This window comes from Triturus cristatus, chromosome 6 (assembly GCF_964204655.1).
Source record: "Triturus cristatus chromosome 6, aTriCri1.1, whole genome shotgun sequence".
In the NCBI taxonomy this organism is placed as follows: Eukaryota; Metazoa; Chordata; class Amphibia; order Caudata; family Salamandridae; genus Triturus; species Triturus cristatus.
Window position 1 is genome coordinate 962,359,028 of NC_140589.1, and position 24,528 is coordinate 962,383,555.

The 24,528-nt window shown below is 42.0% G+C and overlaps 1 protein-coding gene across 1 annotated transcript in view; it reads left to right on the top strand.

Annotated features, from left to right (window-relative positions):
* The window catches only part of ADAT2 (adenosine deaminase tRNA specific 2), an 89,448-nt gene extending 68,449 nt beyond the window's left edge, over positions 1-20,999 (top strand). The window contains exons 3-6 of the mRNA XM_085611668.1: positions 6,916-7,066; positions 14,891-14,997; positions 18,544-18,616; positions 19,096-20,999. Coding sequence (XP_085467794.1) covers positions 6,916-7,066; positions 14,891-14,997; positions 18,544-18,616; positions 19,096-19,127 — 363 coding nt within the window. The 3' untranslated portion in view covers positions 19,128-20,999. The remainder of the gene's footprint in view (positions 1-6,915; positions 7,067-14,890; positions 14,998-18,543; positions 18,617-19,095) is intronic.
* The last annotated feature ends 3,529 nt before the right edge of the window (positions 21,000-24,528 follow it).

Sequence of the window (24,528 nt, forward strand, 5' to 3'; positions counted from 1 at the left end):
CTGCACCTACCCCGATGGGCAGATTTGCCCAGAGGCCCTGTTGGGGGCCCCCACCTTGCCCGTCTGCCAGTTTTTTCATGGCGTGAGCACCGCCTACATTCCTCCTCATTTCCTGCTCATTTCACACATCGCCGGATAGGATTCTGGCAGTGCAGGCAGTGTTGTAGCAGGCTGCTGGCGGCCTGACCACTGTACTCCTAATACGGCGGGCAGATCACGGTGGTTGGACCGCCACTGCAAGTATGGCAGTCTCCGGACCGCCGTACTGATAATAATGCCCTAAACTTGATGGAGTAAGGACTGTGTGAGAATTAGCTGCATGTTACCTGCCCATTTTGGATAGGCAGGCATATTGCAGTTTTTTTACTGCCCCTTACCACCAGTAAAATCCTGCCGTAAGGGGCAGTAAAACACTGAAAAGGCCCTCCTCGCCATGGGAGATGACTCCCAAGGCGGGCAAGGCATTGTTTTTTTATTTGCGAAAGCATTTGTTCTTGAAAATAAAAAGACTTTGGAAACAAAGTTCCAATGCATTCACGGGAACTGTGTTGACGCCGATTGCTGTGAATTCTTTAAATTTCCATCAGGCTGATGGACATTTCATAATTTGGCAGTTGGCACCTGTGCTAGAGTGATGGAGTAAATTACTTTGTCAGCTTGGCGGAGGATGGTCCGACCACCAAATTACAGTGTAAAGCTCACTGACGTTCGTTTTTTTCTTATAGGAAACCCTAAATTAAATACATAGAGTGAGGTATTAAAATGGTTACATGTAACCTGGTCATGTTCCGCACTGTGGTTTCACATCATTGCAGAATGACAGGTGCCTTTTCCAGCCCATGAAGGTAATGGGGTTGGGTAATTGGAGGGATTGAGGTTGCGCCCACTGCAGGGTAGCCCTGGATTATGCCAGAGCTAGAGTAAACTACAGAAATTAGGATCGTAACAATTTCGACCAACAGCCCTAGTGCTTGGGTTCACAAAAGAGCACGTAAGCAAGAACCAACTAGTGCAGGATGATAAAGCAGCTATGGTTTAAACTTCCACTCCTTCTAGTACAGTATACATGCTTTCAGTTTAGATGTCTAAGTCTTAGTTTTCGTTACATGATATGATTAAGGTCACAATCCAAAGAACTTTAGGCCTTCATAATGTGGGGGAAGAATGAGATAGTGTAAAATGCATCGTACAGTTTAGAGAGCAGCAGCATTTTGACCAGATCCATACTGCCAATTCCTAAACGCATGCAGTGTGGAGAAGTGATGCAGTTTTGTGTGCCCAAAGGAAGACAAGTTGAAGAATCTATGTATTACACTGAGATGCTTTAGCCAAGTTACAACACACAATTGTTCCCATGTTTGACTGTACCAGTAAAGATTTACTCAAAGAGATCCTCCAACAACGACTCTAATTAACAATTACATGTGAGCTAATAGGAAATGGAGAATGTCAGCCAAATACTCATACAAACCAATAGGCCAGGGGTCTGGTGGTGCTCCACAAACAATCCTATCATCAAGCTGCCCTGTTGCTTTACTTAATAGAGTGGAGGAATCTTGAAGCGAACAAACAGTGGTGCCCAATAGACCTCCAGTATTCCAGAGAATAGCCACTATCCAAAATCCTTGAATGGCCAGAAATCATAGGAGCTGGGGATTGTACGCATTTCCTGTTACATGGCCTACACTGCTTACCAGGGATAAAGTAGTAGAGGTCAGATATGGACTCATCTCATTTTCATCCACTTTCACGCCCATTTACTTCAACCCTGACTTTCAACCAGCCATGGGAAAACAAGCCTTTATTCAGTAGAAAAACAATTGATGTGTAATGGTGGATTTGTCATTTAAGAATGGACAAAATAAGCAGTCGAAGGACACAAGAACTATTATAAACGTCCACTTCCCTAAAGCTAACATTTCGTATATCTGCAAGTTATGCATTGGGTACTTCAACCTGGCATGGAAGAAGGTTTATTTAGACCTTTAACGCCATTTGATACGTCATAAAAACACAAACCACAACGAACGTACAATATCCTCTATTTACAGACAATTGATAGTTAACCACTCTCTGCCCAAGGGAGCTGACGGACAAAGAGTGGAGTAAAGTATATGACAAAGGTCGTATATCCAAAGTACACAGAAAGTGATGGATAGAATGCTTGAATTAATCTTAGCCACTGGTAATTTCCCAAAGCCGCATCCTGGCTAATTTTCATTTTGCACACCATGTCACCTCAGTTTGGACCCATCTATATGCAAATCAGTCGTGACCTTGCTCCATTCGAACAGTCCAGTCCGAACTTCCAATCCAGGTCCTCCCTGAACCGGAACACAAGCAATGCAGGACCTGTTTTGCCCTTGTTATGGGTTCATCAGCAGCGTATAGCTTGGCACCAGTGACGGTTTGCACTGGACCCACATCTGGGCATATCCATCCCACTTAGGGCGACATACTGAAGTATACAAAAAGTGATGGATGGACTGCTTGAATTAATCTCAGCCACCGGTAATTACTCTGGTCGCATCCCAGTCCATGGTTCTTTTGCACACCATGTCACATCACTTTGGACCCAGCTATATGCAAATCAGTCTTGACCCTGCTCCATTTGGAGCAGTCTGGCCCAAACTACCAGGCCAAAGGTTGCTAATTAAAACAAACACTATATAAAGTTACTGTCTCGTTATTATTGAACTCCCCAGAAACTGGCGGAATGGGACAAGCAGAGAGATGGGAGCTGTTGGAGGGGGTGCAAATCGCCCGGTACATTAACACACTTTCTATGGCAGTCTTCAAAACTGGGGAACTACTGGGAACTCATTGTTTGAGATAAAAGCAGCTTTAGGTATGTATATAGCGAGAGACCCAGGAGTTGGTCATTGGGCGCTACCTTAGCCAGGGAGGAGGTCCTATAAATCACTGTGAGGCGAGCAACATACTGTAGCACTCATGGCTGCAGTCCAAACTATAAAGATTAAATGGAGCAGAGCTTAACCATCTAGACTAATACAATTGGATCAATAGAATGTGAACATACTAGTGATGGAGAAAATCTTGCAACAGTTGGAACAAAACTACTACATAGACTGGGTGCCATATATTGCTATTCCATCTGGGAAATACTATAAACTGAGTCAACCTTGCTATCTTAGAGTGCTCCAGATTGTTCCTACGCAACAATCAGTTCCACTCCCATAATGGGGGGTGGGTGCAATACAATTGAGTTGGTACAATAATGTCCAAAAGGAATGCTGAGTGCTGGGACATGGGAACTATGTACAAACGTGTTAGCGTGACCTTTGGTACATTCACAAACAACACAGATAAGGGAGGTTGTTGCCTGCTGGTATTTCTGGAAAGCGGGCGGGAGAGGGTGTGGATGGGTTCAGAATTATTACATTTATTTGCTGATAGCTATCATACCACCTCGCAGGAAGTGGTTATAGGAGAAGTTATGTGTATGAAAATGGATTAAACAGATATGAAAATGTAATGTTTAGCTTCTTGTTTGTAGCTCTAATCTAGTAGGCTGATAAGCTTGCCAGATAGATGTGAAGTACAATTCTTCTGATCGACAGTTATATGATAATGACCAGACTGAGTAAATTTTGCAATCATCTGGAAACCCATTAGTGTTTCTAGTAGTCATCCCTAAATAAACGATTGGTCAATACATCACTAAATAAAGTTGTTATAAGATACATTTATGGCTCTGGGCATGTTATATTTCATGTTATTTTCTAGCAATCATGCAAAAAGTGGGGACCAAGAAGCCCTCCAAATTGAGCTATATTGCTAATCCAAAACATCATGGTACGCGCTTTTCTCATATTTGCCCACATGGGACATATCTGCTAAATAATGCTTGAGAAGTCTCGATTTCTTAACAAATCGACATCTACTTTTGGAAGATCAAAATAATCTGTGCACACCCTACAATGAACTTGCAGATTTATTAATCTTTAGTTGCATATTGTTTGCATCTTTGAGAAAACTCTGGGAGGGGACTGTCAGTAATCTCTCTTTTCTGGACCACTTATGTGATGGCAGAGTTTCCTTTACTGTGTCATGTAGGTGCATCGACTGGCAAACTTTCCCTCTTCCTGATAACATTTGTACCTGTTGAGTGATTGCTTCATATGCATCCGCCAGCAGTTGTGACCGGAGAGGCTATTTAGCCTCTTTTTCATTTGGTATTATTTGAAACTACTAATTTTATTGCCTACTATCGTTACCCATCCTTCCCAGTTTTTCAGTATATTGTAATCTAATAAATCCGCACTGTAGATAATTCTGAAATTTTAAAGCGGTGCACAGCGACCACGATTAAATATTCTGAAGCGATAGAAGTTCCAAATACCTTACAAATAGTTATAGAATTGAACCTTCAAAAGTCTTTTAATTTAATACTTGGGCCTAAAGTATGTTTGGGCCACTTTTATCTACTGTTTTTAATCTCATGAGTGGAAGATTTGGAAAGAAAAAATTAAGGGATAGGATGAGTTCAACTATATTAAAAACTCGTCTACAAATCCTCCCGTGGGAAAGCCTCTATTTTAGTTGTATGACCTGAAAGGCTGGAGTTGAGCAGAGCAGCCCTACCAACCCCTCATCGCCTTCCCTTTGGTGTTGGCACAGTTTCTTCCATTTAATGCTAATTTGTATGCCCAAATTATTGATTTTTTGTTCAATATTGCATTTCCGTATAATATCGTGATATAATGCATTTATAAAACGAGTCTTTGGAAGGACCCCTGATTTTAACTGCATTGGCCTGCCTTAGCAATCTCAGAGGTCATCTATTACAATTTGATAGATAAGGTGTGGATGATTTATTTTTTCTTACTATATTAAGTGAAGAGATGTAATCCAAACTAAACGATTAAGGGGTTTGAGCTGAATATTGCTGTGTATCAGACCTGTATTTTTTGCTTGTTTTGTTTAGAATTGATGAATGTAGAGATCCTTATTTCAGGTTAAGCTACAGTCGTTTTGTATACAGACAACATGAAGAATACATTAGTTATATCTGGCAGTCCTGGGGTGATGTTTGCTGTCATCATTGCCATGTTATTGGCTTACAGGGACCCACATGAACGCAGGATACTATACATACTTTGCCCACATGCCCTCACCTCTGCCCTCCTACCACACCGACTACACCCCTAGTTCAGAAAATTGTGTGAGTTTGAAGAAACCAGGTGTATAGGAAAGGAAAAGGAATATGGGAATGTATCAACCAGCTCAGGTGCCTCACACTGTTAGTTTGTTAATCTGAACAAGAACCACCCTCCAGTCTCTGCTATGCTCTGGTTCCAGAGCAAACACAAGGAGATGATGGACAGAGTGTTGAAATGTTTCAGACACTCCTCCCCCCCCCCCCCACCCCCCCAGTCACAGATCTGGGTTGAATCCATCATCATTCTTTAGCTCACTTCGCCACCTCAGTTCAGACCCAGCTATATGCAAATCAGTCTTGACCCTGTGCCTCATAGGAACAGTCCAGCCCGAACTGCCAAGCCAGGTCTTCCCTGAACTCCATGCCACTGGAGTCAAGCTATCCTGGCTGATGAGGGCTGAAAGCCCGAAACCGGTCCTAGGATACTTGTTTCCAGTCCAGGGAGGACCTGGCCTGGCAGTTCGGGCTGGACTGTTCCCATTGGGCACAGGGTCAAGACTGATTTGCATATGGCGGGGTCTAAACTGGAATGGCATGGTGAGCAAAAAAACGATGGATTTAGGCCCAGATCTCTGTACTGGGGTGAATGTATGACATTGTTCTGCATTCTGTCCATCAATTGTTGTTTTCGCATTTGTCATCCCGAGTGGGACGGGTATGCCCAGACGTGGGTACTGTGCTCTCCATGCCACTGGAGTCAAGCTATCCTGGCTGATGAGGGCTGAAAGCTCGAAATCGGTCCTAGGATGCTTGTTTCCAGTCCAAGGAGGACCTGGCCTGGCAGTTCGACTGGACTGTTCCCATTGGGCACAGGGTCAAGACTGGTTTGCATATGGCTGGGTCTAAACTGGAATGGCACAGTGAGCAAAAAAAGATGGAATTAGGCCCGGATCTCTGTACTGGGGTGAATGTATGAATTCGTTCTGCATTCTGTCCATCAATTGTTGTTTTTGCATTTGTCACCCCGAGTTGGACGGGTATGCCCAGACGTGGGTCCCGTGCTCTCCATGCCACTGGAGTCAAGCTATCCTGGCTGATGAGGGCTGAAAGCTTGAAACCGGTCCTAGGATGCTTGTTTCCCGTCCAGGGAGCACCTGGCCTGGCAGTTAGGGCTGGACTGGTACCATCGGGCACAGGGTCAAGACTGATTTGCATATGGATGGGTCTGAACTGGAATGGCATGGTGAGCAAAAAGGCGATGGAATTAGGCCCAGATCTCTGTACAGGGGTGAATGTATGACATTGTTCTGCATTCTGTCCATCAATTGTTGTTTTTGCATTAATGCTTTGGTTCCAGGGCATAAATAATTACTCTGGCTGCTTCATCATAAGTGATTATATGTTTTTCCACTGTTTTCTGTCTTTGGACTGAGGAGTAAGGTTTTTAATAAGTAGTAGTCCTTTTTTCTCAATAAAAATAGATCTAAATAGTTTAAAAAACTATTAAACTTGATCTGAAATTAATCCAATTAGTAGCATCCTGGCAATGAAAAGCACTAGCTAGGATTGATAGCATTTTAATATTGTGTTTGCTACAAACCTGTTGTTGCTTTAAAAAGCCTTACTAAAAGTTAAGGATGAAGCATCAATATTGCCCCTTCCAACTTTGTTTTCCTCCCAGTGAGTGAATAATTTGATTGCATTGTTAATTTGGCCCGTTGATCCACAGCTTCAAGGTGACATTAAATAAAGATCTTCCACCCAGATGCTTGTTTTTTTCTCTGCATCCACAGGCCACCAGACATGCAGAGATGGTGGCGATTGATCAGGTTCTGGACTGGTGCCAGCGCCATAGCAAGAGGACCGCCGACGTCTTTGAACACACGACCCTCTATGTGACTGTTGAGCCATGCATCATGTGTGCAGCTGCTTTGCGTCTGCTCAGTATCCTTTCTTCTTTGTGCATGCTGTGAAACCAAATGTCAGCATATTGTTTTCATATGAATGTTCGTGGTCAGGTACAATCCTGCAGCGACAGATTGATGTCTGAAGTGCCATGCAAATTTGCTTGCTGCTTCTATGCAAGATGGTGTAAGAAACCTTGTAGGATACCTTGCTTGCAGCATAGAATCTATCTGTTATGCTGAATAGCTGTTCGGGTAAGGTAATAATATTTTGATGGGAAACTATTTTATTTGTGCATTTGTAACAGAAATCCGTGCATGCAAACATCCTCATAATTACCAGTTCAGATTACTGATTCAACAATCGGATGTAAGAAAGCTGTTCTCAGAAGATCCAGAATAGTCTTGCTGTCATACAGCTGGTAGTGTTGATTTCACACTCCACCCTGATGTCCCATTCAAAAGGAAGTACATTGAGTGTCATGTCCTCATTTATTGCTCTTCTGTGGTCACTGCACATTTTTTTTAGGGTTGCAGAAGATGATTTTTGATGGTTTCAGTCTGACTTCTTCGAGAGTGTTAGAGTGATCACTACTATAACTCACTCATGAGTCTTTCACCACTCAATCTCAAACACTCACTAATCAAGAGCTTATGTATTGTATGTTGCAGCTATATACAGATGATGTAGAACGTGTGTTTTAAATCTAATACCGTTAATCTAGTTTACTGTGTGTTCAAATGTGGTTGGATGGTCTTGGCATCGTTTTAACGATAAGAAAAATGTAGATCTTGGTGAAATTTGAATACAGTCTACATTGGCTGGTTTGTGTGGAATCGATCTTGTTACTTAAAAATACTGTTATGATATTTGGGATAAAGTTAGATAAAATTGTATTGCACTGTTAATTTAAGAACCTTTTTGACCTCTAAACCTTCAAACACTTTCGCCTATTAGATCTCATGTGCGGACAGCACATGTCCTGCTGCTTCAAGGGTATTGTTTTCTATAAAAGGCTCAGCCTGCCCATTGGTTACCATTCGTTGGTATCACTGTCATTCTTCTTTTCTGCCTCCAAATTGGCCAGCTCATGCTGGGCATCCCTTCCTTTTCTGTCTGCCGAGCATGTACCTGACACAAATTGATTCATCTTAATTAGTGTCCACCCACTACTCACACTGTGAATGAAGTACCGTTGCTTCATCGTCCTCCCACCCATTGCTTCTGTGTGTTTCTTCTTTCCCCCTCCGCCCCTCTCCTTTATTGTTGCTTGTCCATACCCCCACCCACTTGTCCCTTCCTTGCTTGAGTCATTGAGCAATCTTTAAATTAATGATGGCCTAAAAGCACATGTGTAAAAGCTTGAACCCATTTATGGCCTTCTATAAGCAAATGGTGAGTCAGAAACACCTCTGTTAGTCCCTCTCTCAAGCTGTATGACCGCCACAGACATCCAACAGAGCACAACCACATAAGGGGAAAGCTAGAGCTTTAGGAACAGCTCCTTTCTGGTGCACACCGGAGGTTGTGGGATCCAAGAATGGCCAAATCCTTACTCCTTGTGCATGAAATATTTAAAGCTGCTATAAGCAGCCTAAAAGACCCGGCTTTTTTTTAACAATATGCGCAGTCCACTTTTTTGGTTTTGATTGTTCAATTTTATATGCGTACATTTTTATCCAGCAGCGGGTTATGGAATTAGAATGTTACAAAGCACTACCAAATTCAACCTAGTAAAAATAAATCGGGCATAGGCATAGGATCTCACAGTTTACTCAAGTAAACTCAGGTTCATGCTTAACAGCCAACCTTCTTAACCTCAAGACTACATTTTCTCTGGTCATGTTTCATAGCTCTGTCACTAGAAGCAGAAAAGTTTAAGAAATTGAAACTTTGACCAGCATTTATATGACTGTCTTTGTGTACCTCTGTGCTCCTGCATCAACCTTGTTTATCCAAATTCACATTTATGTTACTTTGCTAGTATTTTTCAAAGTTGTTTTTAACAGCTTGTTTTTAATAAGGCTGTTGACTGCGAGGCCAATCTATTCTTAGACATTACCTTGCCATGTAATTTCTTTGGTATGGGGTGACCCCGCACAACCTCAGCCTTTGAAATAAATGTGTTCATATGTATAGGAAAAAACTGTTGGTGGAATATGGGAAGGGAAGACCAGGCGAGATCTCTAAGTCGGAGATGGTTCGAAGGAGCAGTTCGCCTAACCTAAGCTTGATTTCAGAAGGTTTTTTTTATACGTTCGTGTCATCAATCAGAGCACTATCTTTGATGAGACAGGACACAGTGCCTTTTATAACAAGCACAGATTGCTTTAACCTGATTAGTGTCTGTAAACTGCTTGTACTGTGATTCAGGTGCTAATGCTTCTTTCCCATTTGCCCCTCTCCTTCATCTTTGCATGCCTGTACCCCAACCCTCTTCCCTGGTCTTTACTTGCCCAGCCTGGAGGCAAACGATTTGACGTGCTGATAGCACTGGCCACCCCATTGCTCTTTTTTTCACTTTCAGTTTTAGCCAGGCTGCTGTATAACATGTCCAAAAGACAATGGCAAAGCCAATAGCTCCCACTTAGGCTAATCCTAATGGCTTTGCCAATACTTTTTTTTTTAAAGAGATAAGGAAATAGGGAAAATCTTTATAGCCTGGTGCCCTCAAACACAAAAGGCTGGTGATCCGAAAACTTAAGTGTGAGCCCTTCCCCTTAGAATTTTCTTGAGGACTTTCTTACAAGGCGCTGCTGACCAGTTCTTCCTGATCACTACCGTTTGGTAGATGGTAAGGGTGAAAGTTGGAACTGCAGTTCCTGTTGTACAGGATGAGGATGTTTCTAGGGCATGCTTGCTCCTTTGTCTGTCCCTGATACTGTGTCCGAAATGCGGATGATAGCCAGGTGCTGAAAACCTCACACTTCATTGTGCCCATTTTGTGAGTAGTCCTGCTTGGAGACAGACCCAAGGCGATCTGCTGTGAGAAACATCACTTTACCCAAAGGCTTTTTCTGGAGAGTAACCTGAGAAGCATACGGGAAAGAGAATCACTCGAAACCTGGTTCTGAAGTTCGAACCGGTAGATGCACATTTCCCATCTGGGAAATGTGTATAAGAGTAGGATTCAACACCCCCCCACCCCCTCCTTTGTTGCAGCCCCAGGTCCTTCTTGGCCAAGAAAGAGAGTGTTCGGCAGTGTACTTAGAGTTGCTCTGTAACCAGCGCTGCCAGTCTCCCACCTGTGCCTAATTCATTGTTCTGCCAGAAAGCTGCGGGTCAGCCAGTCGGAGCGGCAATCCTGAAGCGGGCCAGCTAGTGAATACTGAAAATACAACCAAAGCTACAACCCTGTATTTGCTGACCTAATTAGATTGCATATTATTTACATTTCTTGTAGGATTAAAGTACCTGCATTCTTGCTGTGCATTAGGTTATTATGTCTTTTGGTTGGTTGTTGAATTGTGAGCTCTTGCTGCCCACACTAATTCACTGAGAAGCCTTGGACTATGCATCATCGCTATTGTGAGAGTCAAGTATAGAAAGTGTTGTACATACCCAATTTGCAGAATCAACCACGCATCCCTTTGGGTCGAAACGTCAACGCTTCATTCATTTGTCCAATTCCTAAGTAATAAAGTGTTATATTGTTGTGTATTCAACTTGTGTTTATCTTTGTGTTCATGTTCTTGAGCACTTCATGTTACAATTCTTCACTAAAGGCACCTTTTTTATTTTTTCTAATTATCATGTGTGTTTGCAACAGCCTTTTATAAAGTCCAGTATTAAAAAATGCTATATAATTTTCGAAAAAACAGATTCATAGTGTTCTAATGCATTTTGACTCTCTTTCCACGTTAAAGTAATTACGAGACCCTTCATTGTTATTATGTGCTATCTGGGATAGATACATTGTGCCATTTGGGTTAGACACAGTTCACTATCAATTAGTTCCGGCTTAAGCAATTTTTTCACCCGACAGAGCTCACTGTAGCTCCGTTAATATCCAGGTTTTGAGGGACATAGGGTTTACCCCATTGTCTTCAATGGTTGTATGTACTTGTGGCACAGGAGGTACCCGTTGCCATATGTGGCACTGTCATATGTCTAACACAAATGGTAGAAATTTAAAGTGCACAAAACTGTTCTGCAAAAACGTTCAAAGTAGGTAACTTTTTCTTCACATTACATTTCTATTAACTTAAAATAATGGCTGTATTTTTCACTTATAAATATGGCATTGTTTCGATGAAATTGAACTGAAGAGTTAGCTTTGTTTATATGGATTCCATAAAACTCATCATTTACATTTTCTCCCATTTACAAGTGTCCCATTTACAAAGACCAAGAATCTTGCCCACAGTGGGCTTTATACATGGTGCCATATTTATAACAGAATTTTTTTTTGTTTAAATGGGAGGAATTTTGAGTGAATAAACATGTTTCATAAAACATTCGGAGGTATTTGGCTTAATTGAAAGTGGAGGAAGCCATTCATACTTAATAACGAGCACACACCTTTGTGGAACTGTGGAAATTCCATATTGCAGTCCTTCAAAGTGTTGAGAGGTACCAAGCAGGCTTATCCCTTCTCCATGCTGTTATTTGTAATAGCTCTATAACCATTGGCCAATCTGAGAACATAAAAGGGATAGACACAGCAGCAGAAGGGCATAAAAATGCTGATGCCATCATGGTGACACCAGGAAACACAATAACATTAATACCAAAATGAACCCTGGTAATCTCCTTCTTATAAAATTTCCTGGGCATAGAATAAACTTGGAGAAGACTGAGGCATTACCAATGACTACAATCCAATAGGCTTTGTATCTTTAGATCTGTGCAATACCTCAGTTAACGGCTCAAGTTCAAGTATAACTTTCCTACTACTATATCAGTGCCTATTAGAGGAGGTTACAGAGAAGCACTGCTTAGGAAACTCTAGCTAAGTATGGACAATTCTTGTGCTGTATCAACATTAAATGAGATTGACTAACTTTGTGATAATTCTGTTCCAGATGGAGAATTGTTTAACCCCTTGCATGCCCGCCCCTTTCCCCGCCCAGTGCCGCGCCTTCCATTAGCGGGCGGAGTTCATGACGAGCTGGACTCGTCATGGGCACAGCGCCACCGCAGCCCATGACGAGTCCAGCTCGTCATGGGCACTGAAGGGGTTAAAGAAGAGGATGGGATTCTACTAAACCTAACAAAATAAGCATTTGTATTAACTAGAATAGGTGTCTCCAACCAGCTGACCACCAGCTACCAGTGGCTCCTAGACACCTTCATAGTAGCTGGAGCCTTGAGTTAATTTTTAAATAAGCAATGGATCAAATTTTTCTTTTAACTTAAAGGGAAGGCTATGTTTACTTTACAGTGTTATCATGAGGCTGCAGATAGCAGAGCCTGATAAGGAGCAGTGCTTAGTCAGATTTATGGGCCAGGCTGGGTCACAGAGGTAAAGAACTGAAGCACTGAAGTATTTAACTCTTAAATTAAAGTTTTCGTCACTCAGTATTCGAATGTAAGAACAAAATGATGATTCTAAATGCTTTTAAATTGAATAAAATTAAAATTAAAAGTTACTTTAATCATTAACTCTTCAAATTCATGTTCACCCATTTAAAAGTGTTGCATTTATAAGCAGCAGGCCTTCTGCTCCTACAGGCCCGTATACACTGTGCTGTATTTATAACTAAAGAATAGTCATTTTATTCAAATCGGTGAAATATAAATTGAAGGAAACTTTTCTATGAAACATACAACCATTTCACCTATGGCATAAAGTTCTCTCCCAGGCACATTTTCATTCACACTTTGGCTCCACTCAGTGCAATCAATAGCTTGTTCTGCATCAAGGGTCACATGAGTTTGTCCTATTTTTTTGTCTCTTTTCTGCCATAGTATATGAGACAACATCTTCAGATGGGTTGTCGATGAACGATTTGGGTAAAACCCATTTCTCCAAGTTTGACATAGATATGGGCCTGGAACTTCCGTAATACAAATGTCTGTTTTTGTGGTTTTGAAATTAGAAAGATTCAGGCTCTGTTGTATTCCGGTGATACTCCTCCAGATTCAGACTCACATTTAAATATCTGGTATAACACAGGTATCAGTAGTGGTTTATTTTATCTATAGCATTTGCTATTTTGTCTTCAGATATTTCACCTTCCAGCATTTGTCTCTGTTCTGCAAAGAATACAGTGGCATTTGAGTTTAACATAAATGAACCCTCTAAGTCTGTAGTAGCAGTGTGATCAGAATAGTATAGTGTGTGGAAGAAGGTTGAGAATGTATCTTTAATGCGTGCCAGCTCATATTCCGCTTTGGAACTTGAGACTGATCTGTGTCTGGCGTTGCATGGTTTGGGACACAGCATCCTATCAATTTTTGAGTGGGAATGTTATTATTAAGAATATTTTCATCATATATTTATTGAATAATTTTTCACAGATTCCAAATGATTATCTTTGGTGACATAGCGCCTCAGGAATATACAGTCAAAAATCAAAATCAATTTTCATATAAGTTACACCGATTGTGGTCCACATATACAGAGAATTATTTTTGAGTAGGTCCTGAAGAAAGCCCACTTGCGCTTTGTTCAAAAGACAAAGGCATAGGCTGAAACATGTCAACCTCTTTTGAGGGGTAAACTACTCCCCTTGTTATTTCGAACTATACCCACATGTAGGCAACAATAAAGAGAAGGGATGTCCATCATGATGCATTTTTAGCAGTTACTAATCTCTGTATATATCGCAATAGGATAGTATTATCTTTTTGTTAGGTAGCCCTTTACAAGATCAGCTATTTTATGACTTTAAAAACATCCAAGAGCTCCCCAGTTGATTCAGGGTTGTAGCCCATGCTCGTCGGGTGTGAGGAGGAGCCCTATGATGAAGCATACCTTCTCATTGAAGGGTGGGGTCTGCCGTTTAAAAAAAAAAAGTATGTAATTTAGCTTGGATAGTGATTGTTCATAGGGTACCCGAGTTTGGTTATGAATTCCCTAAAGTGAGTCTGTCCTGCTATCAGCCTTTTACTTGATCGAACATATGTGGGGACTTAAGTTTCTATTGTGATTCTGGTTCTATAGAGAGAACGTTTCAAAAATTGTTTCTAAGCTAATTCAAATACCTCATTTGTATCTCATTTGTCTCTGCTTAAACTCACTTTAAGGTTTGCAAGGTCTCTTTAGTGTACAGAATAGGCTACTGCCCACTTTCTTCCATTAGTTTTTATGCAGTTGACCTGCTGTCTCCACTCTTTAGTTTTATGTGTGTATATTGTAAATTCATTACAATTTTGGTAATAGAAATTCATGCTACCTCTCCTAGAGGAGCAGTGACTTTTTATTTATGCGCTTGCTTTGTGGGACAGTTGTACTCGTCACAGCGGCTTGCGATGTTGACATGCCTTCAAGAGTCAAACGTCCTAGGTAAGTCTCCTTGATAAAATCCTCCGTCGGTGCAAGCACGACTGGCCTTCTTCTGAGATCCTTCCCATCAACATGCTGACTCTACTGCTGTTTTTGTCTGCAGCCTATCACTTGGTACAGATTCCTTTTTTTACAGATCCTTTTTTCCCCCGTTTCTACTTTCTCCAATATTATCAGGACAAAAAATTGGTATCTTTGTCAGCGCTCAAACTCAGTCCCTGCCGCATGTCACTAAATGGTCAGGCTTCATAATTCACTACCGACTGGCAAGTGGAAGTATCCCTATCACACATGTAGAACCATGAATATCACAGTTACTTCGAAAAAGCTTTACAAGAATGTTTCGCCTTTACCTACAGAGGCTACTGATTGTTATGCCTTTTTTGTCTATTGATCTTAACAATTGCCTTAAGAAATCCCACTAGTCGTATATGGATGTCGTAATGATCGATTTGGGGGTTGTGGTTCAGTTCTGAATATCGCTACAGATGATTTACCTAACACCGGAACTCCGTTTGAGGTAACTGTGCTTGAGTATTTTGTTTTGATGGGAATCCTGAACATATCAATAAACTCTATGAACTGTATCCTAAAATTATATTTTCTGAGACATGATTCCATCCTATATATAGGACGCACCACTGTATATCAGTGAAATTCCCAAACTTATCACCCAAACATGTTTTCTCTTTCTCTCACACATACACTCACTTGCGTAAGATTGATTACAAATTGTTGCCAGAGGCAGATGATCAAGTCATGTGGGTGGGTACATTGGTAAAGGAAATGTCATCCACAAAAACGCCTAGCAACTAGCCTTGTTCTGTAAGTTTCAGACTAGTCTGTCAAATAAAGTTTAAGAAACTAAGTGAAAATCATTGCAGCTTGTACACCTTTTTAGTCTTGATAAAACATTGATGCCATTTTGGATTTTGGTGTTATTCTCACTTAGTAGAGAGCACGCATAGTGACTTATCGAGTCCTTTCATAATTAAGGCAGTTCCTACCTTTTGGTAGATTAATTGAATTAGTTGAAGACTTTTTCACGTGGTGTGATCATGTGGGTTAGTTCAGCATGTTCTACTACAAATTGCAGATATCTTGTAACTCGTGCTAAAAAAAACAGAAATTATGGTAAGTGATACTTGTGGCCAGTATACATACACATCGACCTTCAGCTCTTGAAAAATGGATAATGACCGCGTTTGCTTGTTCAGATACTTGTAAACAACCTTCTTCTGGACATTTTGTCGAGATATAATATATTCAGACCAAAGATACAAATAACAGAAAGTTCTGCATGAACAGGCTGCCAGCTTTTTGGCTATTTTGTACTGTCATGGTTTTTAAAAAAAATTATTGTTTGTAAGCTGCAGTGCCCTCACCCTTTATAACAAAAACATTATCTAAGGCAAACTTCTTTTCATGGTCTATAAAGCACATATTACCATAGTAGTCAGTGGCACTGAAGGGTGTGAAGATGTGCTTTTCTGAAATGGCAGCATGCCATAACTCACTTGAAGTCATCCAGTGACTGAAGTGAACTTCCCCTTTGCCCCATAATGCATGCTGGAGTGAGTGGAAGACCAATGTGAATGACACAACAGGCTAATTGATTAAGTCTGGCTGAAAACCCCTATAACAGTGTTACACACATAATTTTAGTAACATCAAAAATTCATGGTTAACTCAAGAACTAGAAAGCTAATTGGTTTGGTGATGACTTCCAGTCTCTTGCCTTTGCTAATGCTTTTTTGTAATTATTTGAAATCTTTATTACAAATAGACAAAGAGGGTCGAAATGTTAGATAAATAAAGAGGGTTGCGGAGACCGATAGAGTAGTATAGGTAGGTAGTGTTGCGTAGATACTTGCATAGTTAGAAAAGGTTGCATAAATAGACTGTTGGATAGAGAGGGTTGCATATATAAAGAATGTTGTATAGATAAAAGATTACCTAGATAGATAAATAGATGGAGATATATAGATAAAGAAAGATAAACAGGTAGATGTACAGGTATATTGACAGGTAGATAGAGTTGCAAAGATTGACAGGTTTATTGATAGGTAAATAGATAGACAGGTACACAGACAGACGAACAGGTAGTTAGATGGACAGAGAGGTAGATAGACAGGTGGATAGACAGGTAGATACACAGACAGGCAGACAGACAAACAGGTAGTTATATAGACAGAGGTAGATAAACCAATAGATAGACAAATAAAACTAATAAATAGACAGGCACACATGCAGATAGAGAAACAGACAGATAGGGTTGCAACAATTAATAGGAGATTGTAATAAACAGTTCAGCTGCAATTAGTAATATAGTTAAATGTCACCATAAACATGACAGATGAGCACTGAAAGCAAAGCCCTGCAAGCTGGAAAAACTGGGTTGCAAGTATAACTGTAGTTGTCAATTCAAATACATACCAGCATTAAAAACAGGATTCTAGTTTATTTTATTATTTATGTTATCTGGGAGTCTTATATAGCGCAAACATGACCCAGCAGGGTATCAGAGCTCTGTATAAAGGGCAGACAAGATATTCATACAGGGAAAAATGCAATGAGACCTTAGCAAGCAGAAAAAACAGATACAATATAACAATAGTACAGCATATTCAGGCTCCGGAGGTGCCCACTGAAGAAATTGTCAAGGTGAATGGCTACAGTGCTACTCTTGAAGGTAACTATTCAACAGAAGCATTTTTACTTCTTTTTTAAGGAGGTAGTCAAGGGGTTTGACCTTTTTACAGGAGGCAGTGCATTCCATATTCTCGGGGCTAGACCAGAGAAGGAGCAGTTGTAACTTTTCTTTTTGTTGAACTTCTGTGGTTTGAATAGTAGGGAGTTGGTGCGTCTTAGGGAACGACTAGCACCAGACAGTTCGAGTTTATTGGCCTGGTAGGCTGGAGTGTTATGGTGAAGGGCCTTTTATGTAAGCATATTATACATATAACTATAGTAAGACCCTTTCTGTTTGGCTAATGCCAGACCTAAAAAGGCAACCTCTGAAATAATAAGTAAATGACCTCTAAGAAATATCCAGATTTGTTCTTCTTAGGCCATGGATGCTTAACCTCTTCTGTGCCCATGACGAGATAGTCTCGTCATGGAGCACGGTTGCGCTGTGCCCATGACGAGACTATCTCGTCATGAACCCCACCCACTAATACAACGCCCGGCACAGGAGGGGGAAAGGGCGTGGCACTGAAGGGGTTAAAGGTGAGTTACATATTTTTTGATGAAAGAAATTGACTTTAACTCTAATAAAGTATGTTGGCTTTATTTTGAAATCAACTACTTTTAGCAACAAAAAAACCCAATAATCTAAAGTAACATTTTAGCCTAATTTAGAACATATTAAGGTTGGTAGAGTTAGAATGTAACATAATTAAATAAATGTAAAGCAGCAAAACATAAGCTATAGCACAGGGTCATTCCTGCAGAGTCTACAAATCAGTTAGGTCACCATGTTTACCATTGGCCAACTAGAACCTATAGTCAAGTCTGTTATAGTTATTCTGTGCCCAAACCATTTCAACACTTTACTATCTGCATGTACGATCTTATTAGTTGCTCCTGGATCCAAGCCATTCAAGAATAACACATTTTTTGATTGTAAGCCATATACACATTTATCAACGCACTAGAATAAATAAATGTACGTCACCAGGAATACATTTTAGTTCTCAGAAGTCCCTACTTTTCTATTTTATTCACCCCTTAGAAGTGGTTATCACTAGTTCAAGAGTTGAAACTTCACTAGCAGCATATCCTTTGGGCGAGAGCTGGTTCAGAAATGTCACTGTCTGGTGGCAGCTGCTGCCACAGCGAAAACTTCTGGATTCATTTGTCTGTGTTGTGCATGCTTGACATTCGTTTGAAAGCCTCATACACACCTCTGACTCTTTTCCCACATTAATCATCGCCATAGAAACATAACCCCGGAAGTAGTTCTTTCTTGGGATATACTAGTTGATATTGTTTTTCACATCAGTTAAATTGGTTAGTTCATTTTAGTTATCTTCATAAGTCAGGTCTTTTTTTTCCCCAATAGTGCATTGGTGGCTATCGAGCTGAGGAAGCTGTGGAAATGTTGAAAACATTCTACAAACAAGAAAACCCTAACGGTCAGTGGCTTTTCAGATTTCTCGTTGTGCTTGTTAGATCCAGTCAATGGTGCGGTCAACAGCAAAAGATGAAGATTGTTGCTCTGAGAGCTTCCCTGTAAGATGACCTAGTTTAGTCCTTTCCAATGGTGGAATAGTGGTCGATGCAGGAAACCAGGATAGTTTGCTGAAGAGCAGGTGTATGGTTTTCTGCAGACGAGACGACATTGTCTTTCAGGTGCCTTGAGGTAGATGTAAAACCTTAGAGACAGAGAGGAGGGAGGCTACCAAGTCCTTCACACCACAGTTGGGCAGGCGGACTGAGTTTACGCCCTACCTTTTTTCATGGAGCCTCTGGTGTACAACTCCACAAAAAGAAATAACAGACCTAGGGTGCGAAAACTGTAAAATCTTTGTGAGTTGGAAGGGTTGCTGTATCAGAAGACCTTCATGCAGGGCTCTTTAATTTTGCTAATCATTCTTTATTTTATTTTCTTCAGCCCCGAAATCAAAAGCACGGAAGAAAGACTGACTTTCAAGCTGCACTTACGCTGAACCAAATCCAGATATTCTTCAGTGAAGACAGATTTTATCCATATTATGCTCTTGCTCTGTGATGCAATTTTAAAGTGTTTGGTGGATTTGATGATGTTCTAGGGTGATCATGGCTGACATATGGTCGAAGTAAGATTACAACCGGGTCGTGGGCATAAGGGACTGTCATGTAATTTGCTTCTTGCAGAGCCAGGGTTTGTTCTTCCCAAAAGCTGGTTCTCTGATGCCAGTAAATGCAGGCATTCTGGATTGTCGTAAGCATGTGGTGGATTTAAAGACAATATTGCCAATTTTCTGTTGTACATAAATGGAGGGACTGTGCAGTCCCCTGATTTGCCAAAAATCTTTTTCAGAATATACTTAAATAATGCCCTTGATTAGAAATGTGGGAAATTGCATCAACCTCTTCCCAGCTGCATCGGTGAAAAGCAGGTCACCATGTTGTCTCAGTGTTCGTCCATACTAAAGGTTTAACCCCTTGGCTGCGGCGGGAATTCCGCCGCAGCGCTGGGGGGGGTTTGGGGGCAGCGCGGTGGCGCTGTGCTCATGACGGAGCCACTCCGTCATGAGCCACGGTTGAGCTGTGCTCATGACGGAGTGGTTCCGTCATGACTCCGCCCACTGCGCTAATCGCCCGCACAGGCGGGGAATCAGCGCAGCGTGGGAGGAGCGGCGGCCAACGGCCGCAGCATGACGGAACCCCTCCGTCATGAGCACATGGCACCCGTGGCTCATGACGGAGTGGTTCCGTCATGAGCGCTGAAGGGGTTAAATTATGAGAAGATGGAAGGAGCGCCACTTTTGATTCAAGTGACGTGGTCTTTTGTCATTTGGATAATGCCTTGTAGCTCCTTCACAGAGAAAGACGCAGCAGATCCACAAGAGTTTTAAAGTGGTCCATTATAGTCTTAGAGCCCAACCTAGCGGGATCTACCTGCCGTTAAAGGCCCATTCTAGCGTTCGGTAAGGGCTATAAACAAGGACGTGGGCCTTTAATGGCCAGGAGAGCCCGCTATGGAGGGCTCTAAGGCTATTAGAACATTCCGCCCATAGAGGACAGACTGTTCTAATTTGTAAAATAGAGGCCTCACGGAGCCCGAGGGGGTTGAAACCCCTTTGGGCTCCTTGAGGCCTTTGTTCACAGCAATACTGTGATCAAACGATGGAATGTTGATGCTCTGGGTTTCTGCCATCCATTAGACGCCCAGAGCACTCCATTGTCTTCAATGGAACCTCAACATTCCAATGTTCTATTCATTTTAACTCCTTATACATTTTTTTAGGATGAAATGCCAAAAGATTGAACAGGTAGAGCGTTAAGCTTGATCTCGCCATAATGAGTGGCGTTGTAGTGTTGTACTGATGCTGTCCCTAAGAAATTGTAAGCTTGTCCTCTTAGCATATGGCTAATAGAAACCTGCTGTGTTGAATCATTTAAATTGACCATTTTAGCTAGGTATTCTTTCGTTTACGGTCCGCAACATGCCACCTTCCGGAAGTGACATTAGGAAAGATACTAGGGATTGGAATAATGGAGTCAATCTAAAGGGAACTTTGTCCTTTGAAACGGCGGATTCCGCTCTAAATCAAAAGACTATATGCAGAGGGAGTGACGTCTTGAAGCATCCAATGTAACCAAATCTGTAGAGCTTACAAGGACGAATAACTAGCTTTCCATGTTTTCAAGCTCCAAAGATGCAGTAAAAAAAATTACTTTTGTGTGTTTTTAAAGTTGTTTTAACATATGGTGAATCGGCTGCCGAAGAACACTCGGAAAATAATGTTTTTAAGGGACTCGGACTCGTGAATTTCATTTTACTTTAAATAAATGAATATTATTTTTACCCTTCCATTTTGTTAATAGTTTTACTTTTGACAGTGAAAAAAGTCAGGCACTTTTGCTTATATGCAGTTTTAAAATATGTGTCAATGGGGTTTAAAGAAACATTGTATTCACAGGACATTGAGGGATTTTGCTGGACTTGGCTCATAGCTTCCTTACACGCACAGTATGTAGTCAGTCCAGGAGGGGGCCTTCCTGTTCCATGAGAATATTACACCCAGTAGGAAATCTCCTGCAAGCGGACACGGATGTTATTTTTATTAAATTTGTAAATGGAGTGAGCACAATTCATTTCGCGGAAGTGCTCCAATGTCAAAATGACAATAAATTGAGTTAATTGTCAGGAATAAGTCAATTGTAACATAAATTAAAAAAACAATAAAACAACAGCTCCAGTTTTTATTTGTTGAAAGTTATTTCGAGATAAAAGATTTCAAAAGGGTGCTGTTAACAATCCGTGCCTAACAGTCCATTAAACACAACGAGACAGGCATGGGCACACCAGGCTTGAAACTATTTTTTTTTCGGCAACTCATAATGGCAGTGTTGACATCGGACCCCTCCATCTTCTGTACCTTGTCCCCTACTATAATCGACATTAACCTTCTTTTTTTTTTTAGGACAATCATCCGCTGTTTGGCCAGTCATTGTTTCTGAAATAAAAATGAGCTGTTTGCAAGTAGATTTTTGAGCAGACCGACAAGTGTGTTCTGATTGATGTCATTGCCGATTTGTTTCATAGTTTTTGTCAACACCCGCCTCTGACGTCATCCACAAGGCTGCTCTGCCCGAGTTCCCACCTACGCAGTCAGTTTGGGGCCATTACCCCTCAACAAGGGCAGCTCTCCCACAACCAGCAATTTCATAATAAATACGTGTTTTTCAAAGTATGAAACATAATCTGTTAATCTTTCTTAAAATTGTAAGGATGAGAAGATGAACCTACCCAGTCAGTACTGACATCTTTGGCAAGCTGGAATCTCGCAACCCATATCTGCAAAGCTGAACAATGACAGCTGTAAAGTTGGGGGTTTCCCTCTAGACTCACAAAGACCAGGAGCACAGGTAGTGGAAGGAAATATACTTTATTTCAACATCGGCGGGAGAGCGCCGGGAAAGACGCGACCTCGCGGGTCTCTCCGCTTTTCGCGTATGCGCATTCGCCGGTTATCACGCGTCCTCGCGCTGCGTCACCACGTAGCGCGCGAGGACTAGAGCGCAACACTACATATCTCCCTTCTTTTATTAAACAAAGATAAGTGGTCCATAAGGTCCCTCTGGTCTTTCATTCGGAAGTGGCTGGGTCTTACTACCACTCTACCCACCCTAGTGCACCTTACCGGGGTGGAGGATTCTTCTTGGGTACTTTCCTCCGCTAGGCTTCCTGCTTGGCCTCTCGGTGTGTTCAGTTCTTCTCTCCTCGGGGTTCTGCTCTCCTCTCCACTCTGTTCCCCGATCTCAGGTGTTATTTGCTCCCCATGCTCCTCACTGCTCTCTTCTTCTGTCCTGTCTTTCTCTACAGTTGTGTTACTTCCTTCGTTTTCCCTTGCTCTTATGTCTTGTGGTGTCCTTTCACTCTCCTCCTGGGGCCATCGTAGGATCTTGTTACATTTGGTCATACGGTCTTGCGACCACACATTCCCATCACTGAGCAATGCAGCCCTGTCATACACTTCTTTCACTTGTAGAGGTAGGCTGTATTTGCTGTCTCCCTTCTTTTTCCTCATGGCAAATCTGACTCTCACCCAGTCCCCTCTCTCCAGGGTTGTGGCCTTTACTTTTCTCCTTTGATTGTAGTATTCAGTGTATATTCTTTGGGCCTTCTCCAGGTTGTGCTGTACTACTGCCGGAGACCACTTGCTGGTTATCGTCTTTTCTCTCCACATTACATTGTCTTTGGTGAATGGATGCCTTCCTCTCAAGATTTGGAAAGGGCTATATCCTGTGCCTGTGGGGGTGATACGGTATGCCCATATCATGTTCTGTACCTCCTTCTCCCAGTCCTTGCCCATCATGATGGCTGCTTGGATGGATCCCATGATGACTCTATTGAAACGCTCCACTTGCCCATTATTCGACGGATGATACACGGAAGTATGTTGTATTTTGATCCCATTCCCCTCAGCATATTTGTACCACTTTTCCGAAGTGAATTGCGGTCCATTGTCGCTCAGGATGGTTCTCGGGATTCCTTCCCTGAGGAAAACTGAAGTCATGAACTTAATCACTGTTTCCGTATCCCATCGCCTCTTGAATATGTATCTCCGGCCATTTGGAGTATTTGTCTACAAGAACGCACAGATATTTGGGCGTCCCTTGGTTGTCCAGTACCGGTCCTAGAATGTCCACCGCCACTTCTTCCCACGGATCCTTCGGTAGAGTGAATTTTCCCAACGCCGGCCTTAACGGATTCAGTGTCTTGTCTGCTCTCTGGCATTGGTCGCATTCTCTGACATGCCTCTCTACCTGGACGTCCATTCCGGGCCACCAGTACATGTGCTTCGCTCTCATCTTGGTTTTCACTATTCCTAAGCGTCCTTCGTGCAGTAGCCCGACCAGGCGTGATACTAACGCTGCCGGGGGGATGACTTTGTCTCCTCTGTACAGGAAAATTCCTTCGTCTCCCACTGACAGCTCCTCTCTGACTTCATAGAACTTCCTGAGCACCTCTCGCAGCTGTCTTTTCTCGGGCCATCCATGTACTATGTGTTCCTTGACCTCTCTAATTTCACTGTCGTCTTCGTACGCTTGGGTCCATACTTGCTTACTTATCACCCTTTCGGGGTCTTCCATCACCGCTACCATCTCTTCCTCTTCTGTTGCTGGGTTGGGGGCTTCTTCCATAGCTGCTGCTCTGCTGAGGTAATCAGCGATTTTGTTTCGTGTCCCCGGTATGTATTCCACATCATACCTGTATTCTAGTAACCTTAGTGTCATTTTGGCTATGAGCGGCGTGGCGCTGGCATGTCCACTGGAGGTGAGCACCTTGACTAAAGGCTTGTGATCCATTCTGAGTTTGAACCTCGTGCCCCATAGAAATTGACGGAACCTTCCCATGGCCCATACCACCGCTAGCATCTCCTTCTCGATCACACTATATTTCTGTTCAGTGGGTGATAATGATCTGGATGCAAAACAGAGGGTCTCCGTCGTCCTTTCTCTCCTCTCCTGCATGAGCACTGCTCCCAATCCTTTCTCACTGGCGTCCGTTGTCAGTATAGATTGTCCCTGCGGGTCATATCCCTGCAGTGGTACTGCTTGGCAGATGTCGCTCTTCAATGCTTCAAATTCCTTTTGCGTTTCTTCTGTCCACTGGAACTCTGTTTTGTCCCTTATCAATTATTGCAGGTGGTGTGCCTTGGTGGCAAAATGTTGCACGAATTTGCTATAATATTCTGCCATCCCTAGGAAGGATCTCACTTCTTCTTTGTTGGACGGTGCCCTAGCATTACAGATAGCCTTCACATTTGCTCGTTTGGGTGTGATGCCTTGTCCACCTATTTCGTGTCCCAAATATGTGACAGACGTCATCCCT